The 21,230-nt window shown below is 37.3% G+C and overlaps 1 protein-coding gene across 9 annotated transcripts in view; it reads right to left on the bottom strand.

Moving 5' to 3' along the window:
- Positions 1–1,833: 1,833 nt before the first annotated feature.
- TUT4 (terminal uridylyl transferase 4) overlaps positions 1,834–21,230 on the bottom strand; it is a 124,635-nt gene continuing 105,238 nt past the window's right edge. For 3 of the 9 annotated variants that reach the window (XM_078073150.1, XM_078073149.1, XM_078073157.1), the window contains 8 exons: positions 20,943–20,990; positions 20,774–20,856; positions 14,718–14,833; positions 13,567–13,790; positions 12,742–12,842; positions 9,514–9,961; positions 4,101–4,259; positions 1,834–2,588 (listed from right to left, as the gene is read on the bottom strand). In XM_078073150.1, coding sequence (XP_077929276.1) covers positions 2,500–2,588; positions 4,101–4,259; positions 9,514–9,961; positions 12,742–12,842; positions 13,567–13,790; positions 14,718–14,833; positions 20,774–20,856; positions 20,943–20,990 — 1,268 coding nt within the window. In that variant the 3' untranslated portion in view covers positions 1,834–2,499. Of the gene's footprint in view, positions 2,678–4,100; positions 4,260–9,513; positions 9,962–12,741; positions 12,843–13,566; positions 13,791–14,717; positions 14,834–20,773; positions 20,857–20,942; positions 20,991–21,230 lie in introns of all 9 variants that reach the window. The other 6 variants (XM_078073154.1, XM_078073153.1, XM_078073155.1 and 3 more) reach the window with 6 other exon arrangements.

Raw genomic sequence — 21,230 nt, 5'->3', positions numbered from 1 at the left:
GTTACTATGTAGAACACTGTCATATAATTAAAACCTAGGTTACTTTTGCCCCAAAAGTACCTTTTGCCAGGTGGTAAAATGCCTTCCTTTAGAAAGTAAGGCTGAGCTGGGGGCAGTCTCTTGTTGGAGATTTTTTTCCAATAAAAATTTCAAATATAGACAAAAGAATAGCAAAATGAACATCCTGTACACCTCATCGTCTGTTCTCCAAGACTAAATATATGAAAACTAACTTTTTAAAAAAATCCTGAATGCTCCAAGTCATACCAGCATTCCTTGTTCTCCTGCACTTCACTTTATTGCACCTTCACAGATTAAAAAAACAAACCAAAACTCATTAATAAATTGAAGGTTTATGACAGCCCTGCATCGAGCAAGTATACTGGTACCTTTTGTCTAATGGCATTTGACAACTTTGTGTCTATCACATTTTGGTAATTCTCGCAGTATTTCAAACTTTTTTATTATTATATTTGTCACAGTGATCCGTGCCGTGGTTTGGGGTGCCACAAACCATGCCCATATAAGACAGCAAACTTAATAAATGTGTGTATTCTGACTGCTCTACTGACTGGCCATTACCCTGTCTCCCTCTCCTTGGACTTCCCTATTCCCTGAGACACAATACTGAAATTAGGCTAATTTATGACCCTACAATGGCCCTAAGTGTTCAAGTGAAAGGAAAAGTCAATCAATGTGGCAAACTTCACTGTCTTATTTTAAGAAATTGCCACAACCACCCCAACCTTCAGCAACCACCACCCTGATCAGTCAGCACTCATCTACATCAAGTCAAGACCCTCCACCAGCAAAAACACTACAACTCACTGAAGCTCAGCTGATGGTTAGCATTTTTTTAGCAATAAAAGTAATGTTTTAATTAAGATGTATATTCTTGCACACTTAATCAACTACAGTATAAACATAACTTCAATATGCACTGGGAAAATCAAAAAAGGCGTGTGACTCACTTTATTGTGATACTTTATTCCAGTGATCTAGGACCTAACCTGCAAGACTTCCGAGGTATGCCTATATTTTAACACAAAAATATACACTGGGCCAGCTATCTCATTAAAAAAACAAATGAGTGAACTCCATTATTTAGTAGGATTCTGAGAAATAATGAAGTTTTAAAAACTAACAGTAAATACACCTGATCTTAACATTTAATAAATACCTTTTCAGGACTGCAAATACGGCAGGAAAGCCCTCAACCTCCCGCAATAGATTTCAAGCATCTTCCAAGCTGGAAAATATGGCAAAAGCCCAGGTAGTCTCCTATTTAAGTAATGCATATCTGAGAAAGCAGAACAAAGATAATACACTGCCCTTAAAATACATTTGTATTTACTTATTCTGCAGATTTCCAAATCTATAGGATCATTTAGTCCAAAATCCCTGGCAAATATATAACTGGGGATTTTAGACAAAATGACCTCAACCTCAATGTACCAAAATACCACCAACAACACAAGTTTTAATTTCAACTATAATCAGTGATTATTGGTAAAAACCATCCTGGCAAGTGTGCATTCTGGGGAGTAAAAGAATTCAAAATGGATAGCCTGGCACACACTGGTACCTCAGTAAATAAGAAATATCTTTCCTCCACTCTAATTGCCAGTATCAGTCTCACCATTTAAAAACTCTCCTTCAAAAGATCTGTTTCAATTCTCTTTCCAACATAAAAGTGTGCTACCTTGGATTTCATTTTATTGTTTTGCACCTCAGTTTTCTCAATGATAGAATGGAGATAGCATATGTTTCTGTCAACTTCATTGGGTGTTGTGAAGATCCAGTAAAATAAAAGACAAAAAAAGATCCTTGATCTCTAAAACTAAGTCTGTAATTTAGAATACTCTATTCATGGAGAGTAAAACAAATGTCCTAATTGTTACATTATATTTCCATGATCTAACAACCATGTGAATTAACCAAATTTGACTCTTGTCAAAAAGATTTATTAACTTAAAATAGAATTACTTCAAATACAGACAAAAACAACTTTCTGTTCAAGTTTGAGTATTTTCAATATACAAGAATGTAAAAGAAAAAAATTCTGAATCTTCACGTTGTAGTTTTATTTTTTTTTTTTTTTACCTTTTAAAAAGTTTTTGGCACTACAAGGTTCTGTAAAGAATAGAAGTGACAAATTTAAAACACATGAAAGTTTTTCCTAATTCTTAAGAACAATATATATAAAGTCTGAAGCAACCAAAGTATGAATACAGCTAATAGAAAATAAAGAATGTAATTTTTAAATTCTCTCTTTATACAATTCATCAAGATTAAACAAAACATAAAATTCCCTTAAAAATAGGGTAATAAAATAGATGAAATTTGTATCACTCAATTTGGTGATACTAGTAAAAACTATAGTTCATATTTATATACAAATAATACAGTCTTTAAAAACAGTCTTAGAATTTAAATAAGCTATCTAAACGTGTTAAAATTTTAAATCAGGACCTGATTTGTTTTGCTTTCCATTAAATGTCACTTTTTCTGCTGAATGTAACTGACATTGAGGTACGGATACCCTTGAGACAGCAGGATTGGCTGGTTGCTGTGCATCGGTAGACCAGCTGAAAGAAAATGGACTCGCATTACTCCGACACGTTTCCTCTTGGTGGGTGGGGACAACGCTCTCTACACCGACGGGTGGCACATCTGTCTGTTGGACACAACACAGACAGGAAACTGAAAGGCTTGTGCCTATTTAACTGACAACCCTTAGAATTTAACTTGTAGCTAGTTCTTTTTTTCTATTTATACAGTAAAGAGGAGATAAAGCATGTCAAAAACATTTAGCAGGGGAAGGAGGAGGACAGAAGGGAAATGTAGGTATGTGAAAGAAAAGAGAAGTGAAGGGGAGGAAACAAGGGGAACAAATTCACCAGGGAAGAACTTCCGACTCCCCCCACAACCCCACTGAGCCCTAAAAGAGTTTGTATGACCAAAAGTAACTTTCCTCAACCCCAGTTCTTTACTCAGAAGAATAAGCCCACCATACTCAATGTTCTGCCACTCTATAGTACAGGGATGTCCCAGCAGTAAATGGGATAGTTTAGGAACGCTTAAATGGAATCAAGTCTGAAACCTGTACCAGGGATTTCCCCTTAAAGTTATCATTTCATTCAGTCAACATTTACTGAGTGCCTTTCTTTAATTTCTTGAACTCCTAGTTTAAGTGTAATAACTTTGACTCTAGTTTTTTAATTCCTAGGTTAACTAAGAGCTGAGGGCCAGACTCAGACTTTCCCTATTAGAACTAAAATACCTTTGAGGCAAGCAGGCTAGATAAAATGCTACAAGTATTCCTTAGTTTGTAATATTCATTACTTAGATCAAAGCCATTATTGGTACATCAGCACCAACAAAATATAATGAATTCTAATGTCATTCAAGTCTTAGTTCAACAGAACGAATCTGACTATGTCACTACTCAATTCAAAAACTTCTATTAGAAAAAAAAAAAAAACAAAAAACAAAAACTTCTATTAGATCCCCACTATTTACTAAACTGAGTCCCAAAAACTTCTACGTAATATGGCCTCAGCCTACCTTCTCTAACCTCATCACCTACACATCTTTCCCATTTACTTTATACTCTAGCCCTATTATTTTCTCCTTTTTTCTCATTATGTCAGACAAATATCATTGACTTTGCATATATTATTCCCTCAGCTAAGAACTCTCTTCACCTGTCATCTCTAAAAAATCTCTAGGGAAAAAAAAATCCTTTCTCTCTTTCACAATCTAGTTCAAATGTCAAAATCTTGTGTGAATTGATCCTTGGTGTCCCTATCTCCTATTATATCTCTGCTAGGATAACATTAACTGATTCCCTCTAAGCTCCTATCCTTGTTTATTTTACATGTCTGGCTCTCCTAATAAAATGTGCATTAGGTATACAGGTTTTACTTAATTCTTGCTTGAACAATAAGCACCTAGCACAGTGTGACACACAGTATGCTCTCTCAATAAATGTTTATCGAATGCATAAAATTTCGCTCCTTGTTCCTGGCCTTCACATAGCTTCCTTGTCCCAGAACTAAACCCACCCAGCCGGTTAATGAATTTGTAAGCAACGGTACCTTGAGTATAGAATGGTTTGTTGGGCTGAAATCTGGCATTTCCCTGATGCATGAAGTTTTGATGCAAACCATAAGGCCACGAAGCTGGGACAAGAGGGAAATGGGGACGTGGTGCATGTTCCCAAGGAATTGGAGGATTTAGTCCTGGAAAGCCTGGCTCTGCATTTCAACAAGACAGGAAAGACATACTTTAAAACATCAGTTTGTTCATTTAAATATTCCTTCATTCCACAAAAATTTATTGAGTACCTACCACTGAACAAGAACAATGCTAAATGCAGAGGATACCAAAAAGAATCAAACACTGTAAATGTGCTCAAATTATTCATAAAAGAGACATACAAGAAGACGACATATAATATGTGGTCACTGCTATAACAGATGGGTGGAAGGTGTTCTAAAGAAGGGGCTAACACATTTGATTCAAAGATAGAGATGGTTTTCCTAAGATGATTAACTAAATTGAATTTTAAAGCACAAGGAACAAGTTAGGCAAAATGGGGCAAAGAAGGCACATTTTAGACAGAAGGAATAGCATGTACAACAGCCAGAAATAGGAAAGCACAGCAAGTTTGGGAAGCTGCAAACAATCAGTGATACAGAGAAAGGAGTAAGGTAGGTAGTGATAAGAAAAAAGTCTGGACAGGTAAGGTAGGATTTACATTTCAAAGAACTATAGTACATCATTAAGGAACTTACATTTTATCCTACTAAAGACAATGCCAACTATCTTAGAAACAACTCTATCATGGCCTCGAAGGTGATTCTATTAGAAGCTAAAGCACTTCGTGTAATGGTTGAGAACTTGGGCTTTGGAGCCAACCAGGTTGATATTCAAATCCCAGTTTCAAAAATTACTAAGATTCAATTATGTACCTCAGGCTATTGTGAGGATTAAATTAGATAATAAAAAGTAGCGTGGCTTACACAAGTTCTGGTATGTAAGTAGGAACTCAAAAAAATATGAGTGCTAGTCTTTCTATGGCAAACCACCCCACAATCTACTTCCCTTTAATATGTATCTGTAATCATGGAACACTACATCAAAAACTAATGATGTAATGTATGGTGATTAACATAACATAATAAAAAAGAAAAAAAAAACAATGAGAAATTAAAAAAAAAAAGATGTATCTGTAAGTACATCTTTTTTTTTTAAGATTGATTGATTTATTTATTTATTTATTTATTTATTTATTTATTTGACAGAGAGAGAGAGAGATAGAGCAGGAGCACAAACAGGGGGAGTAGGACAGGGAGAAGCAGGCTTCCCACCGAGGAGGGAGCCCGATGCGGGGCTCGATCCCAGGACCCTGAGATCATGACCTGAGCCGAAGGCAGACGCTTTACGACTGAGCCACCCAGGCACCGCTCAAATTACATCTTTTCAAAGTACTTACTCAATCCTTTGGATCATTTTTGGTGGCTTTTCTCATTCAGGATCATAATGTGGCAGGAAATAATCTGAAAGACACTGTCCTCATTCACTAAACTTCCTAGCAGGAATGCAAATTAGGAGGTACCAGATAGGGAGGAGTACACAGCAAGAAAACTTAAAACCCATACTAGCCACATTCTTAACAAGCTCAGTTTTCTCAGGAGGTAACCAGAAAAACAAAGCAGCTGGTTCACTGAAAGTTCATAAAATCAAGTTACAACTAAGAGCTGAAGCTATACTACAGGGTATATTTTTTTCTTTAAATGAGACTGGGTATACATATTGGGGTCCAGATCAACTGAGAAATGATGTTTGACATAAAAGGGTATTTCTTAGAATATATTCCAATCTCCCTTGGCCATTTTTCACAAACAAATATTTTCATAATACAAACATGGAGGAGAGAAAGGATTGCTAACACAACTGGAGGACAGAAGCAATAAGAGTTATGGGCATCCTACAGAAAGTGAGCTAAATTTAAAAATGGGGGGTGAGTTAGCCAAGTTTTGGAGCAAAGCAAAAGGTGAGAGTAGGCAAGAGAAATATAAGGGAGAGGACTTTCCAGGCAGATGAACAAATTAAGTAAAGAATTAGGGATAAGAGACCGTATGGTATGTGGGATGTTAATTAGTTCATTAAGGCTGAAAGAGATCAACTAGTGGTGGTACAGGAAGGACTAAAACTGTGAAAACCAAGCCACTATACCAAAGGGCAAGACACTGGGTCTGTGTTCATGATTATATAACTCAGTAACGATCATGGTACATGTCATGGCATATATACAATAAACACTTGTTGAATGACAGAAGCAGAGATCACGTTAGAACAGCCATGTATGCCATATATCCTTTGACCTTGGAAATCTAAATGAGTTCCCACATTCTGGCATTTCTGCTCAGCACAATACATTATCTATATTGTTTCAGAAGAGTTCAGAGATACCTCCTCCATCATGGTGCTCTAAAGCAATAGCCTATTTTTGTTTAAAAAGTACTAAATTGGGGGGCGCCTGGGTGGCTCAGTCGTTAAGTGTCTGCCTTCGGCTCGGGTCGTGATCCCAGGGTCCTGGGATCGAGCCCCACATCGGGCTCCCTGCTCCGCGGGAAGCCTGCTTCTCCTTCTCCCACACCCCTTGCTTGTGTTCCCTCTCCCACTGTGTCTCCCTCTGTCAAAAAACAAATAAAATCTTTAAAAAAAAAAAAAAAAAAGTACTAAATTGGGTGCCTGGGTGGCTCAGTTGGTTGAGCGACTGCCTTCGGCTCAGGTCATGATCCCGGAAGTCCAGGGATCGAGTCCCGCATCGGGCTCGCTGCTCAGCAGGGAGTCTGCTCCTCCCTCTGACCCTACCCCCTCTTGTGCTCTCTCTCTCACTCTCTCTAATAAAAAAATAAAAATTAAAAAAAATAAAAAATAAAAAGTACTAAAATTTTTTTGAAAACTGATAAAGGGAGAAGAGTCAAGCTCAGTCTACTTTTCCTATACATACTATATTTCAAGATAATCAAGTAGTTAATAAGGAAAAGTTCTTTATAGAAGAATCACAAATAGTGAATAGAAAATCATTTTACAACCCTTAGTGAACTAAATGGTTATCAGCAATAATTATCAACAGCTACGATTATTATGTAAAAATTAATGAGGGGCGCCTGGGTGGCTCAGATGGTTAAGCGTCTGCCTTCGGCTCAGGTCATGATCCCAGGGTCCTGGGATCGAGCCCCGCATCGGGCTCCCTGCTTGGCGGGGAGCCTGCTTCTCCCTCTCCCTCCTACTGTTCCCGCAGCTTGTGCTCTCTTGCTCTGTCAAATAAATAAATAAAATCTTAAAAAAAAAAAAAATTAATGAACTGTATAATGGATATCCAACTCATTGATCAATCTTAGGTCACTAAAAGATAACAGAAAGTTCTTTTTGAAATAAGGGAACAGGAACCATATAGCACCAACCAAAAAGTAAAATTCTTACTAAAAAAAATAACCTGAATCTAATCCAGACTCTGGACCTAACTAACAATTTACAGAAAATATGGGCATAGAGGTACATTTCAAACAATGTCACAAAAATAAAATTCAGCCAACACTAGAATGTAGGAGTTCTATAGTTTCTTTAATAAACAGTTTATATGGGAGAAAAATAATGAGGGGAAACTGTTATAAATTAAAGGAGGCTTAAGAGATATAACAACCGCATATAATGTATGGGGCTTTGTTTGAATTCTGATTCAAAAAAAGATCAACAATTTTAGAAAAACAGGTAAAAATGAACAAGGACTGGGTATTAGAGGATACTGGGTATGGGAATAGTCTTGTGTGTGTGTGGTTTTTTTTAAGAAATACAAACAAGTTTATACAGAAATTTGATCCAATGCCTGAGATTTGATTAAATACTAAAGCCAAAAGCTTTTTTTATTTTTTATTTTTTTTAAAGATTTTATTTATTTATTTGACAGAGAGAGCCAGAGAGCACAAGTGGAGGGAATGGCAGAGGGAGAGGAAGAAGCAGGCTCCCCACTGAGCAGGGAGCCTGACACGGGGCTCAATCCCAGGACCCTGCCATCATGACCCGAGCCAAAGGCAGACGCTTAACCATCTGAGCCACCCAGGTGCCCCCAAAAGTTTTTTTTAAATGAGGAAAAGGAGTGGGTCGCCTGAGTGGCTCAGCCAGTTAAGCATCCAACTCTTCACTTCGGCTCAGGGCATGATCTTGAGGTTGTGGGATCAAGACGCATGTTAGGCTCCATGCTCAGCAGGGAGTCTGCTTGAGATTCTCTCCCTCTCCCTCTGCCTCTAACCCCCTAAAATAAATAAATCTTTAAAAAAACAAAAAATAAAAGTAGTAAAGGAGCCAAGGACTAGCAACTACTGGTAACTGTTAAAAGCTGGGTAATGGGGGATAGGTTCATCATACTCTACTCTCTCTTTTGTATACATTTCAAATTTTCAATAATGGAGTTTTTAAAATAAAAATATTATTGGGGCTCCTGGTTGGGCATCTGCCTCATAGTTTTGGCTCAGGTTGTGATCTAAGAGTCATGAGATCGAGCCCCATGTCAGGCTCCACGCTCAGTGTGGATCTGCTTGAGATTCTCTCTCCCTCTCCCTCTGCCCCTCCTACTCGTGCACTTTCTCTCTCTCTTTCTCTCTAAAATAAATAAATCTCTTAAAAAATTACCAACTATCGCTTCTCGGTCTTTTGGCTAAGATCAAGTGTAAAAAATTATCAACTAAAAAGCTGGATATAAAACAAGATTTATGGTTTATCAAATATTTTAATTATGCAAATATTTTTTAAATGACTGGATCATAAGACACCTAAATATTACACGGAGTTATGTCTACGAATTGAGAATATGGATTATATTTTATTATTCGTATGTTCTATAATGAAAATGTATTTCTATAAATCAGGAAAAAACTAGTATTTTTTAATGCTACAAAGTGCTACTAATATCTTTTTAAAGAATTGCTCCTTACTGGGAGATAGTAAGAGTCTAGGGCAAAGAGCACAGGTTTTGAAGAAAGAAATTGGTTTAAATCCTGGATCTACTATGATTAATTATGAAAGCGTGATAATTAAGTTACTTAACCCTGCAATTTCCTCAACTATAAAATTAGTTTTAATAATACCCTACACCGAGCTGGATTGCAGTGAAAATTTAAAGTAACATTTATGTATATTACCTCATTTAATATTCACAACATCCCTGTGCCTTAGATGCTATTAATATCGCTATTTTAAGGATGAAACCAATGCACAAAAAGACTGAGCAACTGCCTAATGCCACATAATAAATGGCAGGGCTAGGATTCAAATCCAGACAGTGTGAATCCACAGCCCATACTCTTTATCTAATCCTATACTGCCCCTCATAAATATTGCTTGCCATTATTTTCCTCATATTTATTTCCCCAAGTTCAACCAATAATACCAATCACCCATTTCTATAGACAGATGCGAAAGAAGAAAAGGAAGGGTTACCCGAATTCCCCACTGTACCATTGTTCACCAGGGAATTTGGAGCCACAGTACGAGGCCAGTGTCCATCATGAGAGGAGTTAGGGATCGCCACAGGTCTGGCAGCAGGCTGTGCAAAGATGATGCTGGGATCGTTCAGGCCAATATTGCTGGGGGCACTGCCTGGTGCAGAGTGGATCACTGGACCGTGGATAGGCCAGGATGGGGCAGGGATCTGGAGAGGGTGCATTGGCAACAATCCCATATTGTGCATGGGAGAATACTGAGCTGGTGGTGACTGGGGAAAGTTATACACAGGCATCTGGACCTGATGGGGGGGCTGGGCTCCCTGCTGAGGTGGGCCAAGCTTGGGTTGGGATCCTGGCTGGGATGGAGACTGAGTAATGGCAGCTGATTGGGAAGAGTTCTGTGGAAACGGCTGGGGCTGAGGAGAATAAGATGGTGAATCAGACTGCAAAGAGAAAAAGATAACATTTTAAAATTAATTTAAAAACATGTTAATGTTATAAAAGCAGAGATTATCTAAATACAAAATTATGGAGTTATTTTATTAGGACATTATAAACACAACTCTATGAAGTGAGTAAGAGCCTCATTTTACACAAAAATAGAATTTTCTCTGAGACCCTCAAACCCTCTGACATATATATTACCCTATAAACCTTTTTACTGTCCAAAGAAGAAAGAGCCCAGACGTCATTCCCATCATGCAGAACTCATATTCCAACTGTAACTAGAAACTTGTATCTAAATATCTCACAGCCACTTTGATTCAGTCCCTCAACAAGTAACTGAGTGTCAGTTATATCTGGGCATTGTTCTAGGTATTAAAAATACAATACTAACATGTATGCCCTCATGGAACTTAAAGTTTATGGGGGAAAGGAGAAAAAGCAGATGAAGAGATTACATAAGCAATTACAATCAAATACAACAATTACTATGATAAAGAATGTATGATGTAGTGTTATAAGGAAATCCCAGACAGAGCAGGAATACCTCAATGTACTTTGGGAGGAAAAAAAGATAAGATGAATGAAAGTGGAAATCAAGAACAGCATCCCAGAGAAGTGACCTTTAAGTTGAGACACAAGGGTAAATAGCAATCAGTCTGATAAAAGAGGGAAGGGATAAGGGAAGGGGAGGAGTATTTCATGCAAAGGAAACAACATGACTGAAGGTCTATAGGCTCATGAACACCTGACTTGTTTAAGTAACTGGATTCTGAAAGCAGTTTATTATTACTGGAGTACAAGGGCAGGGGAATGGCAGATTTGAGGTTGAAGAACCAAAGAGGGACAAGATAATGAAGGGTCCCATAGACCTTACAGTTAAGACTTTTTATCCTGAGGGCACTGAGAAACCACTGAAGGGTTTCAAACTGGTCAGGAACATGATCAATCTGTATTTTAGAAAAATTATTCTGGCTTAATGGGAATGAAATAGAGAACATGGGGGTGGGGAGTGCGGGGGCAAAAAGACTAATGAGGGTGATTAAAAGGCTAGCCCTGATATGATGGTAACCTAGGCTAGGGAAATACAATATAGGGACAGAGAAGCAAATAGCTGTGAGCTATTTTTTACATGTAGAAATAACAGGAGTTGGTGACTGATTTAGATGTGGGGGTTGGGGGAAAGGGAGTAGTTCTGGAAACTAGAGAGTAGGATCATTCAATGAGATGGAGAACACAGGAGCAAGAAGCAGCAAGTCTAGGAATTTGGAGAGAAGTATGTTAAATTCCAGACATGTTGAGGTTAAAGTGCTTTGTGAGACATCAGAACAACAATGTCCATTAGACAGACTCTGACCCAAATCTCAGGTAAGAGAAAATTGAGTGCTAAAGCAAAGGGTAAAAGTTAGAAGCAGCAGAGGAAAATGGTTAGAGCATAGGTTTTGGAGACAGAGCCTGAGGGTTCAAGTTCTAGTTCCAAGTATGTGCTGCGCTCAGGTAAGAAACTTAAATCTCAGTTTCTTCACCTGTAATGTATAAATAATAAGCAGAATCTATCTCATAGGTTTTTGAGTAGATTAACTAGGCAATACATGTGGAAAATATAAATACCAAATTCAGGATAGTAGATACATTTTAGTAGCTAGGAAGGGATGGTAGGAAGGTTTTAAGATGGGAACAGCATCCAAGAGGAATGCATAGGGATTATTGACTATGGGTAATTTTTTAATAAAGGTAACACAATGTTAAGAATTGTTAAAGCCTGGTGGTACCACATGGATGTTTATTATTTTCTGTACTTTTTCAATATTTTATTATAAGAAACAGTAAAAAAGATATATATGGCATACAGCGATCAACAATGTTAGCTGTTATTATTGTTATATAACATTTATGAAGATGTCAGGCCCATAGTATGTATACAAATATTACAGGTGGGGTTAGTGGGCCCCTAAATGTTGTTCCAAGACTCTCCCTATATTGATCTTCAAATGCTGTAAGAATTTTTTCTAAAACACAGATCATACCAAATTCATCATGTTTAATAGTTAACAGCTTTGAAGCTACCTAGACCTGGGTTTGAATCTTTTAATTTCTCTTATTCTCAGCTTCCCAATTTGTAAAACTTGATCATACTAATACCTACCACTTCGCATGGCCACCCAAAGGACTAAGTGTGAAGCACCAAAGCACAGTATCAGGTTTAGAGTAAGAAAGCATTCAATTGAAGTGCAAAGTGAATACAGATTTACACAAAGGTTAAGAGCAACTCAGCAAAGTTAATATGAAACTTGTGAATCTGAACTCCAATTTAATACTCTTCTTTCACAGGATGTATTTCACTAGGTATTCATATCAGCTATGAGAAGACACATAAAAGCTTCAAGCAAGTCCAATGCCATGCATATATTGCCCTAACATATTAAACCCCTAACACATCTCCAATTTTTGTGTCTATTTTTATAAATGTTGCTGATAATCTGCCACTAGGCAAAGCCTGAAACCTCAATTACCTTATTTTAACCAATCAACAAATACATTAGGTAGTTGTTAACTTATTTTACAAATAAGAAGGCAGGCTCAATGAAGTTAAGTAGCTTCCCCACAGATAAAAACCCAGATCTGCAATACTCCAAAGGTAATGCTCATTCCACCTCATGTGCCTAGCAGGAACACCTCTACAAAGCACTGTTATCTGGATGACTATATTTGCCAGCTAAAAGATCAATCCAATCAATCTTTCTACCAAAACTAATCCATTTGCAGGCAGAGTACTTACACATTCTGAGGACTGTCTAGTCCTTATGGACTGATCACCCTGTTGCTGGGCTGAACCAGCCACCTGCTGGGCATTTACAAGGTTGCGGACCAGCTGGGCTGCTAAGAGAAGACATCAGAAAGAAAATCAACAGATAAACAACAGAGAAATGACAATCAATAAACTCCCTTCCTCTGTTAAAGAGTCTCAAATCCCTCTGAGATTTTATAAACTTAAAACTATTATTATGTTTGTGAAGGACTTGTAACAACTAATTTTTTTAAAGCTATTTCTCAATCTTGCAAATCACTAAAAAAATATACTGGTGGTAGAAACAAGAACAAAAAGACAATTACTCCTTTCTAAAGGAGACGACGTATTTAAGAAAATACCTTCTGCAACAAGAATCTGAGTAACTGGAAATCACTTCTAAAATACTCTATTTTTTCTTTCATTTAACTGTCATCTGGGTTTCTAATTCTTAAAATTCCAGATCTCCCTCTCACATAAGAGCAATGGGAAGAGATATAATTTCTCCTGTATATGTTTCCAGAAAAAAAAATTAACTTTTATTATCTTTTGATAGTGAAAGAATAAAGAAGATAACTCAAATCGAAAGAATACTTAAAGGGAGTTTACTGAATACAACAGACTGCTAAGACCTTAATAGTGAACATGAATACTGTTCAAAATAAAAGACTACCTAAATTTTCTCTCTTTAAGAAATTATAAGGTCCAAAATCATATTGCTAAGTTTGGAACAGAGAGGAATCAGAGCCCTTAGAATGACATCAACACAAATGACCTTATTTCTACCAAAAACTATTTTTGGCTTTTTCTATTTACCTGCCACACTGCTATTCCTCTGACGGGCCAGCTTGACCTCTGGGCACTCCCTTCGTACATGTCCTGCATCTCCACATATAAAGCATCTGAGGTCTCTGGGGTCTCTAAACTCTCGAGTGTCGTGGAGGTCTCGGGGGTCAACAAGGTCTCGGGAATCTTTCTCCTCTTCATTCCCATCCTTCTCTTCTTCACTGTCTTTCTTCTTTAGTCTAAACAGTAAACTGCTGATACCAATAATGTGGGGCTAGGGACTTGTAAACTGAATGAATCACAGAGCAAACTAAACTATACAAAAGTCTCACAATAAAGGGATTAACATGCCCATTGTATCATGCACCTTTTTTAAGGCAAGGGAACTCACATTTAGAGTACACCTACTCATATGGCAGAAACTGGGTATTCCAGTAGTTTTATAATACAATAATAAATTAGAAAAAAATTTTAACATTGAATATTTTAATCTTATAACAATCCTTAGAGGTTGGTATTTATTATCTCCCTTCTACAGAGGGAGAAGCTGATGCTTAGACCAAGTGTCTTCTCTAAATTTAAGTCAGTATATAGCACTGATGGAACCTAGGAGTTAGTTCTGTCTGAAAAGTTCTAAGCTCTTCATATTAGGCAAGACTTAATAACTAAAAAAAGGATTTTCCTGGCCTATTAAAGAGACTATATAAAATACAGGAAAGTTTATTTCATAAATATATTTTCAGGGGTGTGGAGATGTATATTCCTCAAGGTATATATTATATACGTATACCTCACAGTAAATACCTCAAAGATTCAGTTAATTATATTTTAATTACTGATTTGCAGGACTATGAGGTACTCAGCAAGAACCCCATGACTTGGTCATTTTTTTTCCTGGCTCCTGGCACAGTCCCCAGTAGAATAGGTGTCAATAAATGCTTCTTCAATTAAAAAAAACAAAAAAAAAAACTGAATGAATAAGTGAACAAATGAATGAGATACCAGTGTGCCACAAAAAAAATCTCACTCTATTAACAAAATTCCACTCTGATATACATTTTACCTAATGTCCAATTTAAAGCCCTGAACCTTCTTACTTAAACATATATGAACACAGTTATAGCTACAATTGGCCTCACATTTATTTTCCCTGTAATGTTGATATATAATCATTTGCCAACCTTCTCCTTTTAGGGCAGTCTTTCATGTAGTGGCCTATTTTTCCACACACACGACAACATCGATCATTGGGAGCCAGTTCTCCATCTGTTAATACTCGGGAATCAAAGAAGTACTCCTAGGGAGAAAATAAAACTTTACTAGAAAAAAAAAACCACTATGAATTGTGGAATCCAAATGGAAAGAAGACCAAGATGTAAAAGTGGTTTTAAAAAAAGGAAATGGGGCGCCTGGGTGGCTCAGTCAGTTAAGTGTCTGCCTTCGGCTCAGGTCATAATCCCAGGGTCCTGGGATCGAGCCCCGCCATCAGGCCCTCTGCTCAGTGGAGAGCCGGCTTCTCTCTCTCCCTCTGCTGCTCTCCCTGCTTGTGCGCCTTCTCTGTCAAATAAATTTTTAAAATCCTAAAAAAAAAAAAATTATCATCACTGGGGCCCCTGGATGGCTCAGATGGTTGAGGTTCCAGCTCTTGATTTCAGCTTAGGTCATGATCTCAGGGGTCGTGGGATCCAGACTCCAGTCGGGCTCTGCACTCAGCAGGCAGTCTGCTTCTCTCCTTCTCCCTCTCCCTCCACTCCTCCCCCTGCTCTCTCTCTCTCAAATAAATAAAGGGGAAAAAAAAGAACCATCATTATCAATATCACAGTTGCTAACAGTGCTAACCACTTTACATCCACATTATTTCTTCATTCATCTGTGACATCTTTGCATAATAACTCAATAGATACTATTTTCATCCTCATTTATAGATGAGGAAATAGAGGCTCAGAGAGTTCGAGTCATTTGCCCATAGTAAAAAAGCTGGTTAAGTAAGCAGGATTTAACGCTAAGTTGGTCTGACTACAAATCTCATGCTTTCTGCCTTACCAGGCTATTTCTAGAAAAGAATTATTCTCTTTACAAAAGAGCTCTCTGCCAATAAAGCAATCCTCTGGTTTATTTAAAATATGATTGGATTTGCATATAACATTTCAAGAACATATAACATTTATTATATAAAGCAGGGTATAGCTGAAGAGTAGGTAGAGAACCAATACAAAGTAAATCATTTTCCCAGGTTTTAGAAGTACCAGGATCATTTTTCCTTTATCCTACCACCTAGCGTATTCTTCTAAGCTTTAGCTCAGTTTTGTTTTGCACTATTACAAAGACTAGTTTGTCATAACAGTACCCACATTTCTGGAAGGCTAGAGAACATGTCCACTTAGCACTCTTCAAATCTATCTAAAGTCAAAGATAAAAGTATAAGAGATACACCTACTAGGATGGCTGTCATAAAAAGAGAAAGGATGTAGGGTGCCTGGGTGGCTCAGTTGGTTAAGCGACTGCCTTCGGCTCAGGTCATGATCCTGGAGTCCCTGGATCGAGTCCCGCATCAGGCTCCCTGCTTGGCAGGGAGTCTGCTTCTCCCTCTGACCCTCCCCCCTCTCATGTGCTCTCTCTCTCATTCTCTCTCTCTCAAATAAATAAAATCTTTAAAAAAAAAAAAAAAGAGAAAGAATGTAGATGAAATGGAACAGTTTGGCAGGACCTCAGAAAGTTAAACATAAATTTGTCAAAATGAACCAGCAATTGTTAGGTATATACCCAAAAGAAATGAAAACACATCCAAAAAAAATTTGTGCAGAAATATTCACAGCAGCATTAGTCATAAGAATGAAAAAGTAGAAACAACTCATATGTCCAACAAAGGTGATGAATGGATAAATAAAATATGATATATTCCATTTAATGGAATACTGTTCAACCATAAAAGGAATGAAGTGGTGATACATGCTACAACATGAACAAACCCTGAGAACGTTAGGCCAAATGAAAGCAGCCGATCACAAAAGGCTACATTTTTTTTTTTTTAAGATTTTTTATTTATTTATTTGAAAGAGAGAGAGAGATGGGGAGCAGGAACACAAGCAGGGGGAGTGGGAGAGGGAGAAGCAGGCTTCCCGCTGAGCAGGAAGCCTGATGCGGGGCTCGATCCCAGGACCCTGGGACCATGACCTGAGCCGAAGGCAGACGCTTAACAACTGAGCCACCCAGGCGCCCCAAGGCTACATATTTTATGATTCCATTATATGAAATGTCCACATAGGCAAACCTACAGAAACAAAAAACAGATCAATGGTTTGAAGAGTGGGAGAGAAAAGGAATGGGGAATGACTGCTAATGGGCCCAGTTTCCTTCAGAGAGAAACAAAATGTTCTAAATTAGATTGTGGTGATGGCTGCAGAATCCTGTGAATATACTGTAAACCAGTGAATGAACTGCTCACTGTATATTAGTGAATTTTATTCGATGTAAGTTATACCAATAAAGCTGTATTGTTAAAAAAAGATGAAAGAGGGCGCCTGGGTGGCTCAGTTGGTTAAGCGACTGCCTTCGGCTCAGGTCATGATCCTGGAGTCTTGGGATCGAGTCCCGCATCAGGCTCCCTGCTCGGCGGGGAGTCTGCTTCTCCCTCTGACCCTCCTCCCTCTCATGCTCTCTGTCTCTCATTCTCTCTCTCTCAAATAAATAAATAAAATCTTTAAAAAAAAAAAAAAAAAAGATGAAAGATGTAATTCTTCACATTTATTATTGAAGAAACCAATATAGCTAATTAAAATCCTCATCATCATATTTTCTGCCAAGGCAAAACAAAAGCCTTTGTCAACCTAGGAATCATCCTGAACTTGCTCTCCTTCATCCATCGCCTCTAATTAATCACAAGTTATATCCATTTTCTTCCTGAATCTCTCTTTAATCTACTTTTCTCCATTCTATCATCCCAGTTAAGGTGGCCTAGACCTGAGGGCCAGCAAACTTTTCCTGCAAAGGGCCAGAGAGTAAATATTTTAGGTTGTGACAAAACTGAAGACATTAATGTAGTACTTACATAATAAGAGAAAGCAAATTTCCACTAAATTTTTATTGAAGAATTTCAAAATATACTACTAATAATAATTGAGTATAATTTTTTTGTAATGTAAGTTTACTAAATAGAAGAAATTCTTTTTTTAAGATTTTATTTATTTATTTGACAGAGCGAGAGAGCACAAGCAAGGGGAGCAGCAGAGGGAGAGGGAGAAGCAGACTGCCCGATGAGCAGGGAGCCCAATGCGGGGCTCAATCCCAGGACCCTGGGATCATGACCCAAGCCAAAGGCAGACACTTAACTGACTGACCCACCCAGGTGCCCCAAGAAGAAAGGAATTCTTTCTGGGAGAGATATTTCACTTAACTGAGGTTCAAAATTAGTGTTCCCTATCATTAAAATCAATAGAAAATGTTCATCTGTTAATGCTAATCTGCACTTACATTTTATATATTTTATCTTTGAAAATGTTTTTCACAGATGAAAAGATTGAAGATTCAAGGTAAAGAATTAGACCTAGAGTGCAAATGAAGGACTAGTCTCTGATAAAGAAAATGTATCTGTAGATACAGGCAGATTTATAGATTTACAGAAAGTTGAAGGAATACCTGATACTATCTTTGTCTCATAGGGAAAACCTCTAAGAGTGAGAAGGGCAGAGGTGAAAGGTGGGACACAAAGTGCAACAGGTACTGAATTTTGAGTACAATAAAATCTGAATTAGTTCTTATCAAATAGGATATAAAGGTAAGTAAAGAAAGGTATTAAGAATGTCAGATGGTACTGAAAGTCTAATTTAGGCTGGTAAACACTATAGTTGTATTATATAAATAAAACCACCTAGCTTTAGGACTTTTTTTCATAGTGCTTAGCTGCCAAAGCATAGACAGATGGCAGCTAAGGTGAATTCATGTAAGGTTGAACACATAAGGGTGCAAGAGAAGGACAATGGTACCAAGGAATTTAAAGTATATGCCAGAGAGCACACCAGGAAATCTAAGTTAAATGGGAAGAAAAATGAAGACACAAGATAGCTGAGAGAATGCGAGAATAAGGGTCAATATAGTAGAGGACCTAATGATGTAGAAGAATAGTTGAAGAGGGAATATGTGAGTGAGCAGAAAAGATGAATAAATAGAAAATATACTTGTCTGGGCGCCTGGGTGGCTCAGTTGGTTAAGCGACTGCCTTCGGCTCAGGTCATGATCCTGGAGTCCCGGGATCGAGTCCCGCATCCGGCTCCTTGCTCAGCGAGGAGTCTGCTTCTCCCTCTGACCCTCCCCCCCTCATGCTCTCTCTCTCTCTCATTCTCTCTCTCTCAAATAAATAAATAAATAAAATCTTTAAAAAAAAAAAAAAAAAAAGAAAATATACTTGTCTTCATTTTCATTAGTGTAGGAATGAAACACATCTATTTTGTATGCCCACAAGCCTAGTTAGTACATAGCAGAGAAATCAGTACAAAGTAGGAATTCAGGGATGCCTAAGTGGCTTAGTCAGTTAAGCATCTGCATTTGGCTCAGGTCATGATCCCAGGGTCCTGGGATCAAGCCCCGCATTGGGCTCTCTGCTCAGCGAGGAGTCTGCTTCTCCCTCTGCCTGGCACTCCCCCTGCTTGTGCGCTCACTCTCTCTTTCTCTCTCTGACAAATAAATAAAATCTAAAAATAAACAAAAAAATTAAAAAAAAACAAAGAAGGAATTCAATAAACATGTGTTGAAAGAATATATTTTACTATGGAAAGTATAAGCATGAAAGACTTTAAAGGATACTTTCTACAGTATCAGCTGTAACACTGATATAATAAAAACAATCTAAACGTCCATCAAAGAAGAACAGTTAACCTAGTATAAACAAGCCATAGAATAGTATATATTGACTTTTAAAACAGAAAAAAGTAGATCAAAAAATGGTTAGCAGACTCATAGGCCCCTTCAGATAGGCCTCAAACTGATGTCTGGTTGATATTCAAGACCAAAGACTGATATCTATTAGTCGATTATATTATTATACTGAGTTATTAAGAGTTACTAAAATTTTGTATTCATAGACTAAAATTAGCACATTTGCAGTTTACTAAGGATTCTAATATTCTACTAAAAAGTCTGACACATGAAACTGGTAGGTTCCTATAGAACATATGCACATATACACATTAATAGTTGGAATTCCCACAATTTTCAGGTAAAATGTTTTATCAGTGCATCATCAGATTTGTTTTGATCTGACTATGCTCTCTTCATTTATTTTTTAATTAGTATGTTAGTAAAATCATTGTTGGATTTTCCTTTTGTTTGACATTTTGTTCTTACACAACTTCTGTGTCATTTCAAATTTTACTATTATTTTCTTTCTCTCCAATATAATTATTATCACCCCCCACCCCCAAAGAGGCAGGACAATAAAAAAGGTCAAGAATCAGTGCTACAAGGGAAAAAAGCTGTAGATTTTTCTGCTTTTCTTACCCTACATCCCAAAGAAAAAGTGTGGAAACTGTACTGAACAAGATCAAGGATATTCGTTATGCAATAGTAGAGACACAGTTTCTCTCTTGAGATTGCTTCTCTTGGAAGTTTCTTTCTCTGTGAAATTTAGACCTCCTCCCATTAGAAAGCAAGCAAAAAAGAGAGTGAGACCAAGAGGAATGGGAAATACTATGCCACCCAGTTCAGGCAAAAGGAATCCTCTCAGCTCCATGCCATCACATTCAGTTACCAGGGCTACACCAAAATTAGAGCAGAAGGCTCAGCAAGTAAGAAAGTATTTCTCTGGTGTCATCCTCTCTCTTTATAATTTCATCAAGATTTCTAGGGATGGAAGAGGGGCAGTGGGCAGCACCTCAAATTCAAAATTTAAGGATACTGACTCTTGACTACCTTCATTCATTCAACAAATGCTTATTTGGTACATCCAATGTGCCATCTTAACAGGTACTGGAGATATGATGGTGAAGAACATAATAGACCCTTGTCCTCATGGAGCTATAGTCTAATGGGGAAGACAGAATTAAACAAACAGATACACAAAATTTAGCAAATAGATACCTCATTATTAACTATGATAAGTGCAATAAAAAAAATACAGGGAGTGTATAATCATCTCTTTCTCCTATTTCTAATACCAACTTGGAAATAGGATAAGGCTTCCTATACCACAAAAAAAGGAGTTCTATATGAAAAAAGATTCAGAATCCAAATTATGTAAACTTACAGCTTCTCTGCCAATGAGTGGATAAAAGGGGGTACCAAAAAGTTTCCTTCCATTGATAAATGCCTTCATGATAAAATTGGTCACTATTGAAAAAAGAAGAAAAAATAAAGATGCAGACCTTAATGTGTAAAAGCTTTAAAAACGGGGGATTTCTATATTTAAAACTTACTTTTTCTAGAAACTCCAGCACCAAGGTTATGATTCAAGTCAAAAGGATCTAGAAAAGAAATATTTATTTTTTGATTTAAAATTCTGTTCACTGTAACAAAATATACATACAAGCCATAACTAGAGAGTAATACTATATAACTCAGACTATTCAAGTCAGCAAATTATTCTTCTAAAATTATAGATTAAAAATGATAGAAATTGGGGGGGAGGGAAAAAATAATAAAAGGACAGAAACATAAAAATCAAGAGGAAGAATCTTCCAAATTCTAACGTGCTTTCAGTTTTC

This window comes from Halichoerus grypus, chromosome 5, assembly GCF_964656455.1.
Source record: "Halichoerus grypus chromosome 5, mHalGry1.hap1.1, whole genome shotgun sequence".
NCBI lineage: Eukaryota > Metazoa > Chordata > Mammalia > Carnivora > Phocidae > Halichoerus > Halichoerus grypus.
Note: the sequence above shows the minus strand (reverse complement) of the source record. Positions and strands in the feature narration are given on the sequence as shown.